Source organism: Populus trichocarpa, chromosome 17 (genome assembly GCF_000002775.5).
Source record: "Populus trichocarpa isolate Nisqually-1 chromosome 17, P.trichocarpa_v4.1, whole genome shotgun sequence".
NCBI classification, from domain to species: Eukaryota; Viridiplantae; Streptophyta; class Magnoliopsida; order Malpighiales; family Salicaceae; genus Populus; species Populus trichocarpa.
The window spans coordinates 913089-929107 of NC_037301.2; the positions used below are offsets into that span (position 1 = coordinate 913089).

Below are 16019 nucleotides of genomic sequence, written 5' to 3' on the forward strand. Positions count from 1 at the left end.
AAGCAATTTGGTTACCATGAGAACATATTTTGGGTATCCAGGAATCCGAATACAACTGTTACATTAATTTTGAGGAATCCTTAAAACATCCTACTCACACCCAATCCAAGTTCTCTCATCTTGGTAAGAAGGGTTATAAGTTGTTTGTTTTGGTTACATTCCTGAATTGATGTTACAACGAATGATTAGCAGCGCAAGGATGCTGAAAAGAATGAATTAATGTGGTTCAAGGGTTCTTGAACAGCCAGCTGCTTTAACACAGGAAAGAAAATCATCTCATGCCAGAAGCGGCGGCAGATGAAGCAGCGTTCACCATCATCATCTTCCTTCTCTCTCTTCTCTGGAGCACTCTTAAATTAGGTGACTTTGCCTTTGTAGCTTCCTTGGATGACCTGTAACATTAATCAATCATCACCGAGATCTTTGGTTAAAAGAAAGAAGAGAATGTGAGTGATTTATTTTCATACTTCTGGGGGCAGAATGGATGGTTAAAATTCGGCACTGGCCGGGCATGGGGAACCATCGTTCTCCGCAGCTGTTTCAACGCCTTTTCCTCCTCCATCTGCAATCAGTGGATCAATTAAGCAATCCAGTATTTGCAGCAAGAGAATGCAAGACAAAATAAGGTACATACCATCTTTGCAGTTTCACTCTCCTCTCTGTATCTCTTGTACAACATTTCTTTCTCCTTTACCTGAAAAAACAAAAAAAAGGTGTTTTCCTGTTAAAATCTACCACAGAGAGGCCAGAATCTACCAGCCTGCTGTGCTAGGCGGTGCTTTCCTGTTAAAATATACCACAGAGAGGCCAGAATCTACCAGCCTGCTGTGCTAGGCTATCGGATGTTCCTACTCACCTTGTGGTCAAATTCTGCCCTTTCAACAGCCCTCTGATCTGCATGGAGATTGAATTGTTGAACCTGTGTGAGTGGTTTTCGCGCTTTCTCTGGTACTGGAATTGGGTCCCTGCATGAGATCATGGGAAAGAATGATCAACTTGTACATATAATAGGCACTGGAAAGTTTTGCGGTCTTCCACATTGCATACTCTTTAAGGACTGGCTGTGCTCTGAATATCCTCATCTGGGCCTCTTCTTTTTCCTTCCTTTCTCTTTCTTCCATTTCCCTTTGCATTTCCTCCTCGTGCCTTACTAAACTCTCCAATTGGAAAGGTTCTGGTTTTGTGCATGGTTTGGGCTCTGGTCTTGGTGGAACCTGTGTGTGATGAAGTAATTTTCAGATATAGAACCATTATTTTCTGCATAAAAGAGCTTATGATGTTTACAATGAGATGCATATTGTTGAATTTCTTACCACAGGATAGTCAGTGGTATAAGGATAAGGATTGGCCCTAGGAACTCTTGCTCTTTCCTCTTCCATCTGTTTCTGCACAAGTTCCATCCAGAATTTCCTCTCTTTTTCGGCCCCTCTTTCCTGGAGATAAAGGAATAAAAAATAATGAACGAACAGGTTGTTACCTGATTTTGCTCCATTGACCAAGGAATGAATGCACATACCTCTGTGTGGAGATGGAATGGATTTGGCTTTGTGTTTCTTGGAATCGGGTTGTCAAGGATAGGTTCTGACCTCAGTGAGAGCTGAAAAGAAGACCAACAGTATGATGAGATGCGGCTACAGCTTTTATTCATATGCTACAGCTACAATTAGTTGTAGGATCAACGAGATGTATCTACCTTGTCAAACATATCAGCAACAGCAGCTTGTGGTGGAATCCTCTCGTTTGTGGCAAAGTGAAATTCTTGAGGTACGGTGACTTGCTTCTTTGCATGGCAGAAAATCCCCATCGCTCCTTTACTTTCAAATATCTACACGAGATACAATGTTAATTTCATTTCAAAACTATGGTTACTACTATAAGCAGCAGACTGAATGGCTGATTAAGAAAACGACGTATAGTTATTACCTTCTTATTCAGAGGTCTTGCTTTAAATTTAGGGAACTTTTCTATCTCCTCTTTCTCTAGCTCTAAAGAACTTTTCACCCTTGCTGGACGGGCCCTTAAAGATGTATGAAGAACAGGGGTTTTGGGCTCTGTAAGATGATGAGGTTTCCATAGATTACTCTGTCGTAGAAAGTAACAAAGGAGCAGTAGTGAGTAAATCTGAACTAGTGCTGCTGGGACAAAGAAAAGGGCCACGTATGAAATGATGCTCCAACCTGATGAGACACTTCTGTTGAAGCCACTGAAGTTGATTCTGCATTCTGATTTGCCCTTGCTGCTGTCTCTAAGTGAAACTCCTACAGAAATTAAGAAATAATAAGCCTGCGACTAATGCCATCTTGAGTAAATTTTTTATTGACCGTTATTTCTTATAGCTTACCAGGAACTCAGGTGGCTGTGGAGTGCTTCTTGGCAATGCAGGTAATGTTGCAGCTTCCAGAATCTATATCCAACAAAAAATGTTAAAAAACAAGAATATGGCAAAAGAAGCAAGTTGTGCTGGACCTAGTAGGACGGAAGAAGTCATAAATAGTTTCCAAGCAGGAAAACCTTCTTGTTCAGTGGTCTAGCTTTGAACTTGGGAATTTTGGCCATCATCTCTTCTTCAATCTCAGCAGAACTTTTTATTTTGACTGAGCGAACGCGCTGAGCTGTTTCAAATTCAGGCTCCTTAGGCCTTGTCAGTGTGAGCTTAGGTTTCCTCTGGATAACAGATGCAGGACCATCCTGAATATTAAAGATGAGGGAAATTTGAATAGGATAAACAATAACGAAGGAAGGAAATACACACATTTGGAGCAGCCAAATTTCACAAAGCATGAGTAAAATGGGCTTTTGTTATTACATGTGAGATAGAATTGTTAAAGCGTGGCATTGACAATCCTCTAGTATTTGATTGAAACTTATTCATCATTTCTGCCGTTGAAACAAATGGACCTGGAGCTGCTTGTTCCCGAACATAAACCTTTAAATAAATATAACACAAGTACGTTCAACGAGTTAGTACCTTGCAGTTTCAAAAGAATAGAATGGATTAAGAAGCTTGACAAAAGTAACATACCTTTCTCTCCTCTTTCTTCATTTTATTAGCAACAGATGAACACAAGTTAGAACTGCCACTGCTAAGTCCCAGTTTGGACTTGTGTGTCAATGGTTGTGGGGGCTTGGCATTAAGAATCTGGATTTTTTTTTTAAAAAAGGAAAATGTTCAGGTAAAATGCATCACCAGACAACTATGGTTAAAAAAGAGGAACGTGGCAATAGTAATCAATCACCTGTCTGGATCTCCCTCCCTCCAGCTTCTGTTTCTTAATCGCCTGGTTCTCTTGGGCTAAATTGGTAGTCCCAGCAACATTTTTCACATTACGATCTCTACAATAAAAGCATGTCAGAAGGCCTCGTTAATATGGTAATTACAAAACGCGTATATTTCAACACAGAAATTAACAACGAAGTCAGTGTACTTTTTGACACTTGCTGGTTTGATTCCCTTAACTTGTGAAGACTGTGATTGACTCTTTGGCTTCAGCAAAGATGGATTCCTAACCAAGCTAGCTATGTGTCTAGCTGAGTGGTTCTTCTTGGAATCAGTCAACGGGCCTCTGTTCCTAGAAGACATTGGTGGCTTAGGGGTGCAGTAAGCTTCATTTTTACTGCTCTCTTTACCATCAGCGTTCTCAGTTTGCAGAGAAGAAGTGCTTCTGATAGAAAAACTGAAGTCAGCAGAAAGGAATGCAACATACACACAAAATCACATTAAGCTTTCAGAATAACAGCATAAATTATCTTCTTCACAAGTGCACTCATCGTTTTATTTTTCTTTGGCCATTTTAGTCTTGAAAAATCGACAAAGAGAAGAGTAACAAAATAACACACCTTTCATTTCCTTCAGCACATGCAAACCCCACCTTCTTCTCTTTTTCACAAGTAACCTCACCAGCAGAAATCTGAAATACGCACAACTTCATGAGAACACATCAAATTCCCAAAAGACAGTATCAACAGGTGAGAAAAATGCATCAACTACTCACTACATTGACAAGGTTAGCATTGTTTTCTTTGTTATCCTCATCAGAAGTTTTTTCTTCTTTCCCCGTTCCAATAGGTGCTGCTGCTTCTGCGGGTGGTGGCATGACCTCTGATTGAGAGTTACTGTCTGAAGCTTTTGAATCAGATGATTCTGCCACCTGCAATTCAATGTCAATGGGAAAAATTCACAAAAATAAATATAGATACAGGAAGTAGTAATGGTTTAAATGAAAAGAGCAGTCATTATTTTACCTTGTGAAACTGGTCTGCTTGGCTAAAATCACATAAGGTCTCTACCTTAAATGATCTACCAGTCTTAATTCTAGGCATAAAAGCTGCAACATATCAAACAAAAACACAAAAGAATCAATCATCCACTAAACTCTTTAATCTCTAACACACACACAAGAAACAAGAACAAGCAACAACAGTAGCAGCAAAAACCTACAAAGATTCAATTCAGTCCCCTAATTTGCATTATTAATTAATTAGCTCCCTCAAATTATAGTTATCTCTTTTTAATAACTTAATTAATCGAAATCAAACACAAATTCCTCAACTCCTCCTAATTCTCCATTCCCCCCTTCAAAAACCCTCAAAATCATGATCAAGCTTCTCTCCCCTCTCTAATCTCCCTCAAAATCCCAAATCACCAATTAATACACAACATGGCCCTAAAAATCACAAACAACCACTCTACCTTCCCTTAATTGCTTAATTCCACTCCCGAAATTCCTATTCAGAACCAACAAAACCCTAATTTAACCCTAAAATCGCAGAACAAATCTAACAAAATCCTAATTACACACAAAAAGTAAATTAATCCAATAAAAAATAAAAATATCATCCTTCTTCAAGATTAAAATCACGTCTAAAATAGAAATAATCTTCAATAAAAACCTAAAACCTAAAAAATAATCCTCTTTTCAGCGTCTCGACTGTGAATCAAAACTAACAGAGAATAAACTAAAAGAACTATGGACCGGTCAATCGAGAGAGAGAGATAGAGGCATACGAGAAGGAGCGTAGGACGCCGTAACATCGAACCAAAGCTCAGCGTTTCTAGAATCTTCATCCGATTCTCCTTTCACAAAATCATAAAACTTCGGAGCCGAAAACTCGTACGCCTCATCTACAAACATCATCAACGTCGTCGTATTCGTCATTGTCGTTGCAGTTGAAGAATCCTCACTCTCCGCTGCCATTTTTCTAACCGCAAAAAAGTCTCTTCAGTTATGTTTTTTCTAGAGAGGAGAGAGAGATTGGGAAATTAAGGTTTTCTTTTTTTCTTAATGAAGAGAGAGTGGAGATCAATGGAAGAAAGAGAGGAGTATAAACGATGAGAGGTGATGAAGGGAATGGATGTTTAACGGTCGGATTGTTTGAAATTTGGTCACTTGACTAATCAGGAGATGGCAGGGAAGGCTCTTCGCTTTGCTGTTTTTCTAACGGCTATATTTCTTTGTAACGGTGTCGTTTTTATGACTTTATTATTTATTTATTTGTTTGTTTTTTCCATTTTTTTTTAATTGATGACCCCTTATTTATTTCCATTTATTTCCATGAGTCGTTTGTAATAAAGTGTGTGTATTATATTAATTTAACTTTATATAAAATTTCTTGATTTATACGACAACATGCTTATATTATAATGTAGAATTATTTTAAAATTTAATTTAACAGATTAATCTGAATAACCTGATATCTGCTGGAATGAGTTTCAATAAAAATAAAAATAAAATTAATGGTGTGATCCATTTAGAAACTCAAGTTGTTCCATAATTTGGGTAGCTCGAGAAAAACTCGATCAAAACTTGGTGATTTTTTCATTTTTTTTATTTTTTTAAAATAAAAAAAATTTGATCTAAATCAACCCACTTGATCCATGACACAGTACTTACTCTAGGTAGATCCACATGTCGGATTACACGATACTCATTTAATGAACACTAAACCCTAAACTTTACATTTATAATTTATTATTCTAAAAATAAAATTTAATAATATCTGCTCATTAAAGATTTACAATATCTTTTAAATATGCTAAAAAACCAACCTAGATTAGGTAATAATATTATAATCCTAAAACATATAAGAAAATAATATAAAATTTAAAATAACAAAAAATATCCAAAAAAATCAAGAAAAACTTGCAATCTTGTGAGCCTAATTTAAGGAAATGGACTTCTGGAACCTTCTATAAAAATTTAAACTCAATCCAAGTAAGATAAAATATTATAATATTTTTAAATTATTATATTGATTTTACATGACCAGAACTTCTCTTTGGTCTAACCTTCTCTTACTAGTCCAAAAAACGTATGATATAATTTGTTGGAGACAGATACATGTCTAGCCATTTATACCACTGATCCTTATTTCCTGGTTTCCAGACTAAACAGTTTCCTTGCTTCTTAGTTTGCTTCAGTCACAGTGAGTTGCTCCCGCAAGTATGTAAGCCAGCAGGTTCTTGCGTATAAGCAGCAGATTCTTTACATGAGAGAATTCTAACCAGCAAGAGCAGCAGCTCATGATATTTGCATGACAATGAAGCCAAGTAAAACTCCTATTGGATTCAGTGGTATAAATGGCGACGATATCTTTGGCATTTCCAGCTTCCAACAATACCAGCTAACTCCTGCTTGAACCAGCAATGCTGCGTTTCGCTGGGTGCTGCTTACTAGTCCTCCTGGCTTCTGGGCTAGATATTGCTTATTCGGAGAGTAAATGCGAGCCTGTGTTCGAGTACTTCCCTTATTGCCTGGATTTTCTCACAGGCTATTACAATAAACCATCAAAAAGATGTTGTGATCATATCTATAAACTCAACAGATTAGCGAAGCGTGGACTGGGAGCACAGTTGATCTGTTGGTGCATTGAATACATGGTGAGGGGCACAGAGCCTCAAATAAGGGCTGATCGGATAAGTGAACTTCCTACCAAGTGCCAAACACATCTTAGTTTCCCCATTTCTGAGTGGAAGGACTGCAATACGTATAGCCTCTTATCGTTTTCAGTCAGCTTCCCTCACTCCTAAACTTTTTATTGACCAATTGTTCTTGGATCGATGCAGGATTGTATAAGAGGTTGAAGATCTGGGGATAACAGGACAGCATGCCTTCTTGATTGAGAAGCATAAACTATAAAGCCAGAGTCTTAAATGGTGTATGTTAAACAACGCAGTCTAATGATATCAGATTGGTATATCTCAATAAATTTTCACAGCAGCAGAATTTTGATTACAAGAACTACATGTATGATTCTGTTTTCTTGTTTTCTTGGAGATGGAAAATTTATTATGACTGTAGCCATTCACCACACTGCTGACAATCTGCGTCTGGCTACCATGCATGCATCCACTGTCATTAGCTGCTTAAGTTTGGTAATCACAGCTTAATATTTGTGAGAGGCAGAGTTCATGAACTTAATTAATCTAAAACAGTCCTGTTTCTGGATCAACATGAACTTAATTAATCTAAAACAGTCCTATTCCTGGATCAACACTCAATGTTTAACTGATGCTGAGCAATATTATGTTGTTTTGACTTTTGAATCAGAGAACTTGAGTGCGAAAGCAAGTTCCTCTGAACCTTAATTTCCGCGCCGTAGCATAAAGCGAATGAAAAGCGACAGGATTGGCATGAAAATTGCTGTCAGGGACTTTGTTCGAAGACAGTTTCTACAACTAGGCTGTCCATGAACCGGTTATTGAGATCTTAAACTCGGAAGTTCCCGTATCTTAAAATCTGGTTATGCTTTAAAATATTTTTTTATTTAAAAATTTATTAAATATTTGTTTTTATTTTTTAAAATTTATTTGTAACATTAATATATTAATACAAACATTAAAAAATATTAATTTAATATATATATATATATATATATATTTTTAAACCTAGAAACAAGTCAATTTTGCATCAGAAGTCGGTATCATTACATACCATGATGACTAAGGCTAGGGCCTAGCTTCATTTATTTTTTCCCGCGTTTTATCGTATGCTATCTCTTATCACATATATTATTTTTTCCGTATGCCTTGGTAAGCATCTAATATTTTCAATTTTGATGGGAAAAAAAAATAGAGCACACCTTGTTTAATGGGAAATGATTTGAAAAAATAAACTATGCATACTAAGATTTCATATCTATTGTTGTATTAATTAAGTTTCATAAATAAATAACTGATCTCTCATGAGAATTTTAATTATTACATATATTAACATGAGAATTTTGTGTGATTTATTTTCTTGAATAATAGTCTTAGTTATAAACATTCTCCATCATTATGATTGCTCTCTCGTCAAAGATCATATATAAATCTTACTTTAATGAATGGAGCTCAACTATTTAGATTCTAAGTTTATTTCTCTAAAGATTATTAGTTCGAGTCTCACAAACTTCGGGGCTACTGAAAACTTACATAGTTATTAACTTCAGGGCTCGTGGGATTAGTCAAGATGCGCACAAACTGGCCCGGACACTCACGTTAAGTCTCGAAACAAGGGCAAAAACATATTTAATTGAAAAAACAACAACAAAAATATAATAAAACAAATCAATTTCTAGATTAATTTTAGAATAAAATGTTATACGTTTAAGTATAAACAAACAAAAAATAAACGCCACTAATAATATACAAATAATTGTTTCCACTATTGAATCAAAAGAAAAATCTAATTGGGAGCCAATTAAACCTTATCTAAGATTTAAAGATGGAGAACTCAACTTGTCAAATTGGCCACATTGACTTTAAGATAAATGGATTAAAAATTGAACATATGGACTTAATTAAATGTTTTTTCTTTCTTTTCTGACCTAATTTGATGCTACGGGGAAAGAATCAAACATAGACGACAAGCTATACCCTATGATGAAGCAGACATCTTCGAATCACAGTTATTATGCTTAAAAAATAATAATTATTATAATATTAAATATTATTATTTTCCACTCCGTAACACAACTATTTTTTTCTTTGGAAATATTTTTAATGATTCGTAGCTTAATTTTTTAAAATATTGTTGTATTGAAAAGTCGCTCAGAATTGCGCGTAGAATTAATTGCACTAGTAAGAGTTGATGGGCATTATCTTTATCTCAAAAACCTAAAATAATATAATGTTATATATAGACAGGGATGGAAGTACCAGATTTGGTTGATATATGATTTTCTAGGAGTTGGGATTGCAAGACCTGCATTTTATATATAAAATAAATTTTAAATTAAAGGATATAATTAACAAAAAATTAAAGTTTAAAGAAGTCATGTCACTTAGTTATAGATTTATTATATATATATAAATATAATTATTTTGTTTTTCTAGTTTTTTTAATATATATTTGTCATTTATATGCAAACCCAGCAATAATTAAAGCATTAAAGATAATATTATGAAAAATGCATGCTCGTAAATTATTTGGAGTGAAAAAAAAAATATCAATAGCTCATGTGATAACTCATGATATATTTATTGGATCAAGATTTTAATTTGATACCTAATGATGGGCTTTACTAATTCAATAGCTCATGTGTTTTTTATTTTTTATTTTTTATTATGTGTTTGATATTATTATATAGAAAAAAATTATTTTTTTGTTTGGTAATATGCTAAAATAATTTTTTATAATTTTTTTTATTTTTAACATCAATATATTAAAATCTCAACAATAATTAAAGCATTAAAGATAATATTATGAAAACAATGCATGCACATAAATTATTTGGGGTGAAAAAAAAATTTCAATAGCTCATGTGATAACTCATGATTTATTGGATCAAGATTTTAATTTTATACCTAATGATGGGCTTTACTAATTCAATACCTTATGAGTTGTTTTTTAATTTCTTTTTTTTATTTATTATGTGTTTGGTATTGTATATAATAAAAATATTTTTGTTTGATAATATACTAAAATAAATTTTTATATTTTTTTTTTATTTTTAACATCAGTATATTAAAATCTCAACAATAATTAAAGCATTAAAGATAATATTGTTAAAAAATACATGCACATAAATTACTGGGGTGAAAAAAACAATTCAATAGCTCATGATGATTTATTGGATCAAGATTTTAATTTGATACCTAATGATGGGCTTTACTAATTCAATATCTCATGTATTTTTTTTTAATTTTTTTAATTATTTACTATATATATGTATTTGGTATTTTGTATAAAACAAAAATATTTTTTGTTTGATAATATACTAAAATATTTTTTTATAGATTTTTTTTTACATCAATACATTAAAATTATTAAAAAATAAAAAAAATCAATTTAATATTTTTTTCATGACAAATACACTTAGTTTGCAATTAATCAATATTGTCAATAATAAATACCCTAATAATGTAATCTAGTCTCATTAACAAAAACAAAAGGAAATCATATATTCTCCTAATGCGTATTTTTAGTTTCATTTTTGTTTTTATAAATATATTTTTTAGAATTAATATAAAAATTAATTCAATAATAAATCTGACCATTAAAATGATAAAAAAAAAAAGAACTCAAAAAATTTGCAAATATTTAAATAGAGAGAAATAATAATAATAATAATAATAATAACAATGCATGCAAGAAAAGGTCGTCGGCAAGAGCGCGTACTTTTGTAGAAGAAGAAGAAGAAACGCGCCAAAAGAGAAAGATAAAAGTGACACGCAGGTCACGTGTGCTTATTGGTCAAACCTCACCTATATATATAAATATATGCCAACCACTTTGTCCCTTCGATCCTGTAAAAAACTTAACAGGAAGAAAGTCATCTCTCTCTCTAAAGAGCACAACACCATGACTAGTACGGGCAGGGAGATTCTCCACAAGATGAAGGTTAGTGGAAGCTTTTTCTTTTTTTTCATATGTACTTCGTACCTTTTGGTGTTATTTGTAGGAGGTAAAGAGATGATCTTGGTGTTGTTAATGTATATGCAGTTCATGTTAGTATTCGAAATTTTGAGCTGTACTTTGGAAACTGGGTATGTAGTTTTTTTTTTTTTTTTTTCATTTTGAAGAAAAGGGTGTTGTTGAACAAGTCTTAAAGTTTCTTACTTGGAATCTTTATTGGATGTATAGTATGATTCATTGCGGAAAATGAGAATTTTGAATGATGAAAATTATAGGCTTTTCATAATTTGCTTCAATATATATTATCACATGGGATGTGAATCATATTGGGATGACAACCTTGATGAGTCTTGGATGTGTTTGTTGGGAGGTTTGATAAGTCTTGGAGTAGTAATTTTTGGATGATTTTGATATGAAAATGTCAAAATTACTGAAAAAACAACTAAAAATGCATCAAATATTGAACTTTTAGCTCAAAATCATCTTTGCAATAGCATCTGCACCGCGTTACTAAACACGAATTTAGGCTTTGTTTGTTAACATGATCAACTGCGCAGTTGGCCGCGTTAACAAATACACGCCTGGACTGATGAAAGTTAGGGTGGTTCATGAGTACCTATACTTTGGTAACAAAGAATTTTCATAGGTTGTCGTCCAAATTGAATTGATAACTCAAACCGATGAGAACTAAGGTAATTGTTGGCAAATGGCTATGGAGCATCTAATTATGAAACTCCCTGAAATTGTAGTTTGGTTGATTCTTAGTGATCCTATCAATTCACTATATAATATAGTTCCATTGGTTAATTATTGTCGGTCCTATAGGTGAAGGCTGGATTGAGTTCATCTGCATCTGGTGACACAGGGAAAGGCAAGAGCAAGATGTCAAAGCATATTACACATGGTTATCATACGGTGGAGGGAAAATCAAATCATGCCATGGAAGATTATGTAGTCTCTGATTTCAAGCAAGTGCATGACAAAGAGTTGGGCTTATTTGCTATATTTGATGGTCATTTGGGACATGATGTTGCAAGCTACTTACAAACACATTTGTTCGATAATATCTTGAAAGAGGTAATTATATATGCCGTATGATTTCATTTTTCTCGCATTTGGTGTGTGAATATATATTAAACCCGGCCTGTCATGGCTGGTCAACTTAATGTGACCCGCTTATCCGAGACTTGGCTAGGTTAGGTTTCAAAAAAAACTATGTGAGAGTTGACTTGACCAAAACCCAGTTTGATTTAAAAAAAAAAATCAAAACAACATCGGTTTTTATTGATCTAAATCTTGCCCACTCAGGCCATGCGTCATTGATATATATGCAGGCTGCAGCTAGCTATTGGAAGCAGATTTTTATTGTTATTGTTTTTTTTTTCCTCAAGCAGCATGACTTCTGGACTGATACGGAGAGTGCAATAAGGAGAGCTTATCGTGCAACGGATGCTGAGATATTGGAGAATGCGATTGCCTTAGGAAAGGGAGGATCAACTGCTGTTACAGCAATACTGATCAATGGCCAGAAGCTAGTAGTAGCAAATGTGGGAGATTCTCGAGCAGTTATGTGCAAGAATGGTGTGGCCAAACAGCTGTCTGTTGATCATGAGCCAAGCAGGGAAAAGGGAATGATCGAGAGTCGAGGTGGTTTTGTGTCAAATATTCCTGGTACGTAGCCATGCATATACCACTGGTTTCTGTTTCACATCAAAACAGTTTGAATATATGAGAAAAATAAAAAACTAGGTTAGCTTAGTTGAAATTGATTCTTGGATGGTTGTCCAGCAGCTGAGGCTATTATTGGGGGAATCTTTGTTAAGAAGTAATTTGAGCATTTATCCATCTTTGGTGACGATAGATTATGCTATGTGAACATTATATTAATTTACCAGCCTGGTTTCAATAATGACGCAATCAAACTGGGTTTGTAGAACACGCTCGCTAAATTTCAGTCTAAACCAATAGCTGGATAAAAATTCTGCTGGTTTTTTTTTTTTTTTCCGTCATAAAGCTCATTTGACATGTCTGGACTTTTTCTTGTTGCTAAACGTCAAATAACCAAACATGCCATAGAATAAACTTCTCGGCCTATGTTACTTGCAGGGGATGTCCCACGAGTCGATGGGCAGCTTGCTGTAGCGAGGGCATTTGGTAACAAGAGCTTGAAGATACACCTCAGTTCCGAACCTGATATGTCCGAGCAGATGATTCACAATGATATAGAGTTTCTCATTCTGGCAAGTGATGGCATATGGAAGGTTGGCCTCTGTCACTCTTTGATGTATTGCCTGCATGTTCTTTCTGTTTATCTTTCTAGGAAAGATGAGAGAATAGACTTGTAATTTATGAAAAATCTCTATGCACGATTACTGAACGAGGTATCATATATTCTAATGCCTTCTCAACCTCCGAGCAGGTGATGTCAAACCAAGAAGCAGTAGACTGTATAAAGCACATTAAGGATGCTCATTCAGCAGCGAAGAACCTGGTAGAAGAGGCACTTTCCAGGAAAAGTAAGGATGACATATCTTGCATAGTTGTAAGGTTTCGATGATAACTATCTTTGGGAAAGCAGAATCTGAGATTTCCATTAACGGTGGAAATGCTAGCTAATATGTGCATCTATACTATACATAGACCTTTTCCCCTTCTGTTATATAGAATGTTGTAATCATTGTTGCATTTACAATTGAGAAAATAAAGTTCACTTATTACTTGAAATTCTTCCTCAGATGCTGAAATTAATAGCTGAATTGCATGGAGAGTGGAATCTGTAAAACTATGTCTGTATTATTGTTTTATTCATATTACATTTCTATCAAACTATGGTAGCATAATCTGTCAGAGTGAAAGTTGTTACAGTAGCAATGCTAAGGAATGGTATTGGGAGGGGTGAGGATCGACAACGGACTCTATTTTAAGCTTTTCTTCTTAGGAAAATCATGTATCAACAGGATGGAATCCAATGAGCTCCACCCCTTTTCTGTTGTTCCTTTCTTCCCTAACACAGCGTATAGCGAAAAGATTGAAAATCGTAGAGAAAATATATGTTTTTATGAATTCCGAATAATATCAAATGATCTCTTATAAAAAAAATTACACACAAAGTTGTTTAAATGAAAGCTAAGACCTGGGTAAAGAAACCTAAACCAAATAAAAATTTAAAACCTAACCAGAAAAGAAATACTAGAATTACTACAAAAATAATGAATAATTTTGAAAACAATTTCTAGCTTAATTTGGACATGAAAATGAAAGCCAGTCGATCCTCGTATGTATAACATGCTCGTAAAATTTCAACAACCCAATCCAATAAACAATCAGATTAAAAATTAGGTTCTTTTCATAAGAAAGGTCGTTTGAGTCATCTAGGTTTCTTTTTTCGAGATGTTTCCGGCGTCATTATTGGAGAACAGAAACTAGAGAATTTTCTGTTCCCATTCTGCTACCCTGGCCCTGGCTCAAATTGTAAAGAGCTGAGATTGCAAGGTTCAAGTTGGTCAAAAGCTTTGTATCTTGGCTGTTGGGGGCAGGGAGAATATCTATCTTCTTCTACCGCAATGGGAAAACTCACGACTGGCAATCCTCAGTTGCTTTCGTTTGGTGATTTCATGAAGGACTTTTGGTTACGAATACTACTGTTTAATTTTATAGCATCTTATTAACTGGGAGAAAAGAACTACTGTGTTCATTTCCTTTATTCGATTCTTATGCGCAAAACGTTCATAGTCATATGCTTCTCTGGTTTTCATCTTTGCTCAAATCAACTTCCTTGTCTGAGTTCAGCACATCAGGCTGCTGTACTAGGAATTCTTACGGTTGTTGCCCAGAAATCTGTGAGCCAATGCTGCAGAAAGGGAGATAGAAATCAATGCTGTCGTCTGTTTTACGCGTGTGAATGTGTGTTGAGACTTGAGAGAGAGAGAGAGTTACAAGTGACAGTCCTGGTAATTAGCAAGGGAGGTCTGCATGATTCATTAAGGTTGTGTTAGGGATAACGGTGTCGTCCAAATTGGCCAGAAGTTCATACCAAAGTACACGAGTTTCAGGATATTTGTGGAGTAGCTAAAATGCAAACATGGTAAATGTTGTTTTTTTTATTTATAGTTTTTTAAACATGTTAAAATAATACTTTTTTATATAAATTTATTTTTTATATTAGTATATCAAAACAATTCAAAAATAAAAAAAAAAAACCATTTTAAAACTAAAAAAAATTCAAAAGTTTTCAAAAATATAATTGAATGAAATGTCAAACACCGTCTAAAATTCTAGCTTGGCCGGGAGTCAACTTAGAACCTAGCTAACATGGTTTTCAATCTAAGCTGGGTTTTAAAAAAAATTAACTTAAAATTGACATAGTTTAAAAAAAATCAAATATATCCCCAAGTTGTAAATATTAATTTTATTTTCAAACTATTTTTTATATCAATTTTATCTAGAAATTATTTTGATTTCTCAATTAAAGATTTTGCTAGAATTATTCAACAAAAATCATTAATTTTTTTTTATAAAAAGATATTATTTTTTATCAAAATAAAAATAAAATTTGAATGAAAATATAGATGAAAAGCTTTAAGAATGGATGAAAGTCCCTAGTTAATCATTTTTAAAAATTTAAGAATGAAATTTTAAAAAAAAAGTTCTATAAAAATATTGAAAATTTCTTAAAAACAAAAGAGTACTTTAAAATTGATTCCTCGCATTAATTTGTTCTTCTTCTTCTTTGAAAATTGCATTAACTACATGGCTTGCCATTGATGGAGAAGAGGACAAAAGGAGGAGGTTTAGGGCATATTTTCCTAGGAAAGGATGGGCCTGGAACTAATCTAATGGGCTTAGGCCTGTAGAGACCAATGAAGCATGGTTCCTCTTGGAAGAAACTAACTGCACAATTTTGCCACCAATAAAAGAAGTTCCACTGTCGGCAACCAACCAAGCATGAATTGCTCGGCAACATCTACCTTAATTTCAAACAAGGTATTTATTACACCCGGTCTGTTCCGGCTAGTTGATATGAAATTAGTACTGGTTTCGATTATGTTTAGTAAATCGTGTTTTTTAAAAATTTAATTTTTTAATTTTTGTTAAAAATTAATTTTTTTTATGTATTTTGAATCGTTTTAATATGCTGATCTCAAAAATAATTTTTATAAAATGAAAAAAATATCATTTTGATAC

At 34.0% G+C, this 16019-nt stretch overlaps 3 protein-coding genes across 5 annotated transcripts; 2 read left to right on the forward strand and 1 right to left on the reverse strand.

The window, feature by feature from the left end:
- Positions 1-27: 27 nt before the first annotated feature.
- Positions 28-5489, reverse strand: LOC18106780 (protein TPX2). Of its 2 annotated transcripts, none has more exons than XM_052448594.1 (20): positions 5006-5489; positions 4243-4325; positions 3996-4148; positions 3838-3908; positions 3426-3662; positions 3237-3333; positions 3023-3139; positions 2807-2926; positions 2512-2688; positions 2342-2404; positions 2178-2258; positions 1924-2082; positions 1694-1825; positions 1517-1597; positions 1314-1433; positions 1048-1214; positions 857-965; positions 635-694; positions 468-562; positions 28-392 (listed from the first exon to the last, which is right to left on the reverse strand). In XM_052448594.1, exons 1-20 carry the CDS (start codon positions 5193-5195, stop codon positions 272-274), a joined length of 2433 nt encoding a protein of 810 aa, XP_052304554.1. In that variant the 5' UTR covers positions 5196-5489; the 3' UTR covers positions 28-271. The 2 variants fall into 2 exon arrangements, with proteins under 2 accessions (XP_052304554.1, XP_052304553.1); XM_052448593.1 differs by having other exon boundaries at positions 3993-4148.
- Positions 5490-6593: 1104 nt separating this feature from the next.
- On the forward strand, positions 6594-7310 carry LOC18106781 (non-specific lipid-transfer protein 13). The gene is made up of 2 exons (XM_006372666.3): positions 6594-6984; positions 7064-7310. Exons 1-2 carry the CDS (start codon positions 6644-6646, stop codon positions 7071-7073), a joined length of 351 nt encoding a protein of 116 aa, XP_006372728.2. The 5' UTR covers positions 6594-6643; the 3' UTR covers positions 7074-7310.
- A 3350-nt stretch (positions 7311-10660) lies between these two features.
- LOC18106782 (probable protein phosphatase 2C 58) lies at positions 10661-13559 on the forward strand. 2 transcript variants are annotated; one of them, XM_024588537.2, is made up of 5 exons: positions 10661-10820; positions 11661-11912; positions 12170-12506; positions 12942-13096; positions 13255-13559. In XM_024588537.2, the coding sequence occupies exons 1-5, from the start codon at positions 10701-10703 to the stop codon at positions 13390-13392; spliced, it is 1002 nt and encodes a 333-aa protein (XP_024444305.2). In that variant the 5' UTR covers positions 10661-10700; the 3' UTR covers positions 13393-13559. The 2 variants fall into 2 exon arrangements, with proteins under 2 accessions (XP_024444305.2, XP_006372729.3); XM_006372667.3 differs by having other exon boundaries at positions 12230-12506.
- The last annotated feature ends 2460 nt before the right edge of the window (positions 13560-16019 follow it).

What these genes read in the sequence shown, in the direction of transcription:
- LOC18106780 (XM_052448593.1), bottom strand. Translation starts at nt 5,195, where the DNA reads ATGGCAGCGGAGAGTGAGGATTCTTCAACTGCAACGACAATGACGAAT. An exon ending in TGAAGAAAGAGGAGAGAAAG is followed by an intron (nt 2,927 to 3,022) that starts GTATGTTACTTT and finishes ATTTATTTAAAG; the next exon opens with GTTTATGTTCGGGAACAAGC. An exon ending in AGAGTGAAACTGCAAAGATG is followed by an intron (nt 563 to 634) that starts GTATGTACCTTA and finishes CACTGATTGCAG; the next exon opens with ATGGAGGAGGAAAAGGCGTT.
- LOC18106781 (XM_006372666.3), top strand. Translation starts at nt 6,644, where the DNA reads ATGCTGCGTTTCGCTGGGTGCTGCTTACTAGTCCTCCTGGCTTCTGGG.
- LOC18106782 (XM_024588537.2), top strand. Translation starts at nt 10,701, where the DNA reads ATGCCAACCACTTTGTCCCTTCGATCCTGTAAAAAACTTAACAGGAAG. An exon ending in TTTTGTGTCAAATATTCCTG is followed by an intron (nt 12,507 to 12,941) that starts GTACGTAGCCAT and finishes TGTTACTTGCAG; the next exon opens with GGGATGTCCCACGAGTCGAT. An exon ending in CAAGTGATGGCATATGGAAG is followed by an intron (nt 13,097 to 13,254) that starts GTTGGCCTCTGT and finishes ACCTCCGAGCAG; the next exon opens with GTGATGTCAAACCAAGAAGC.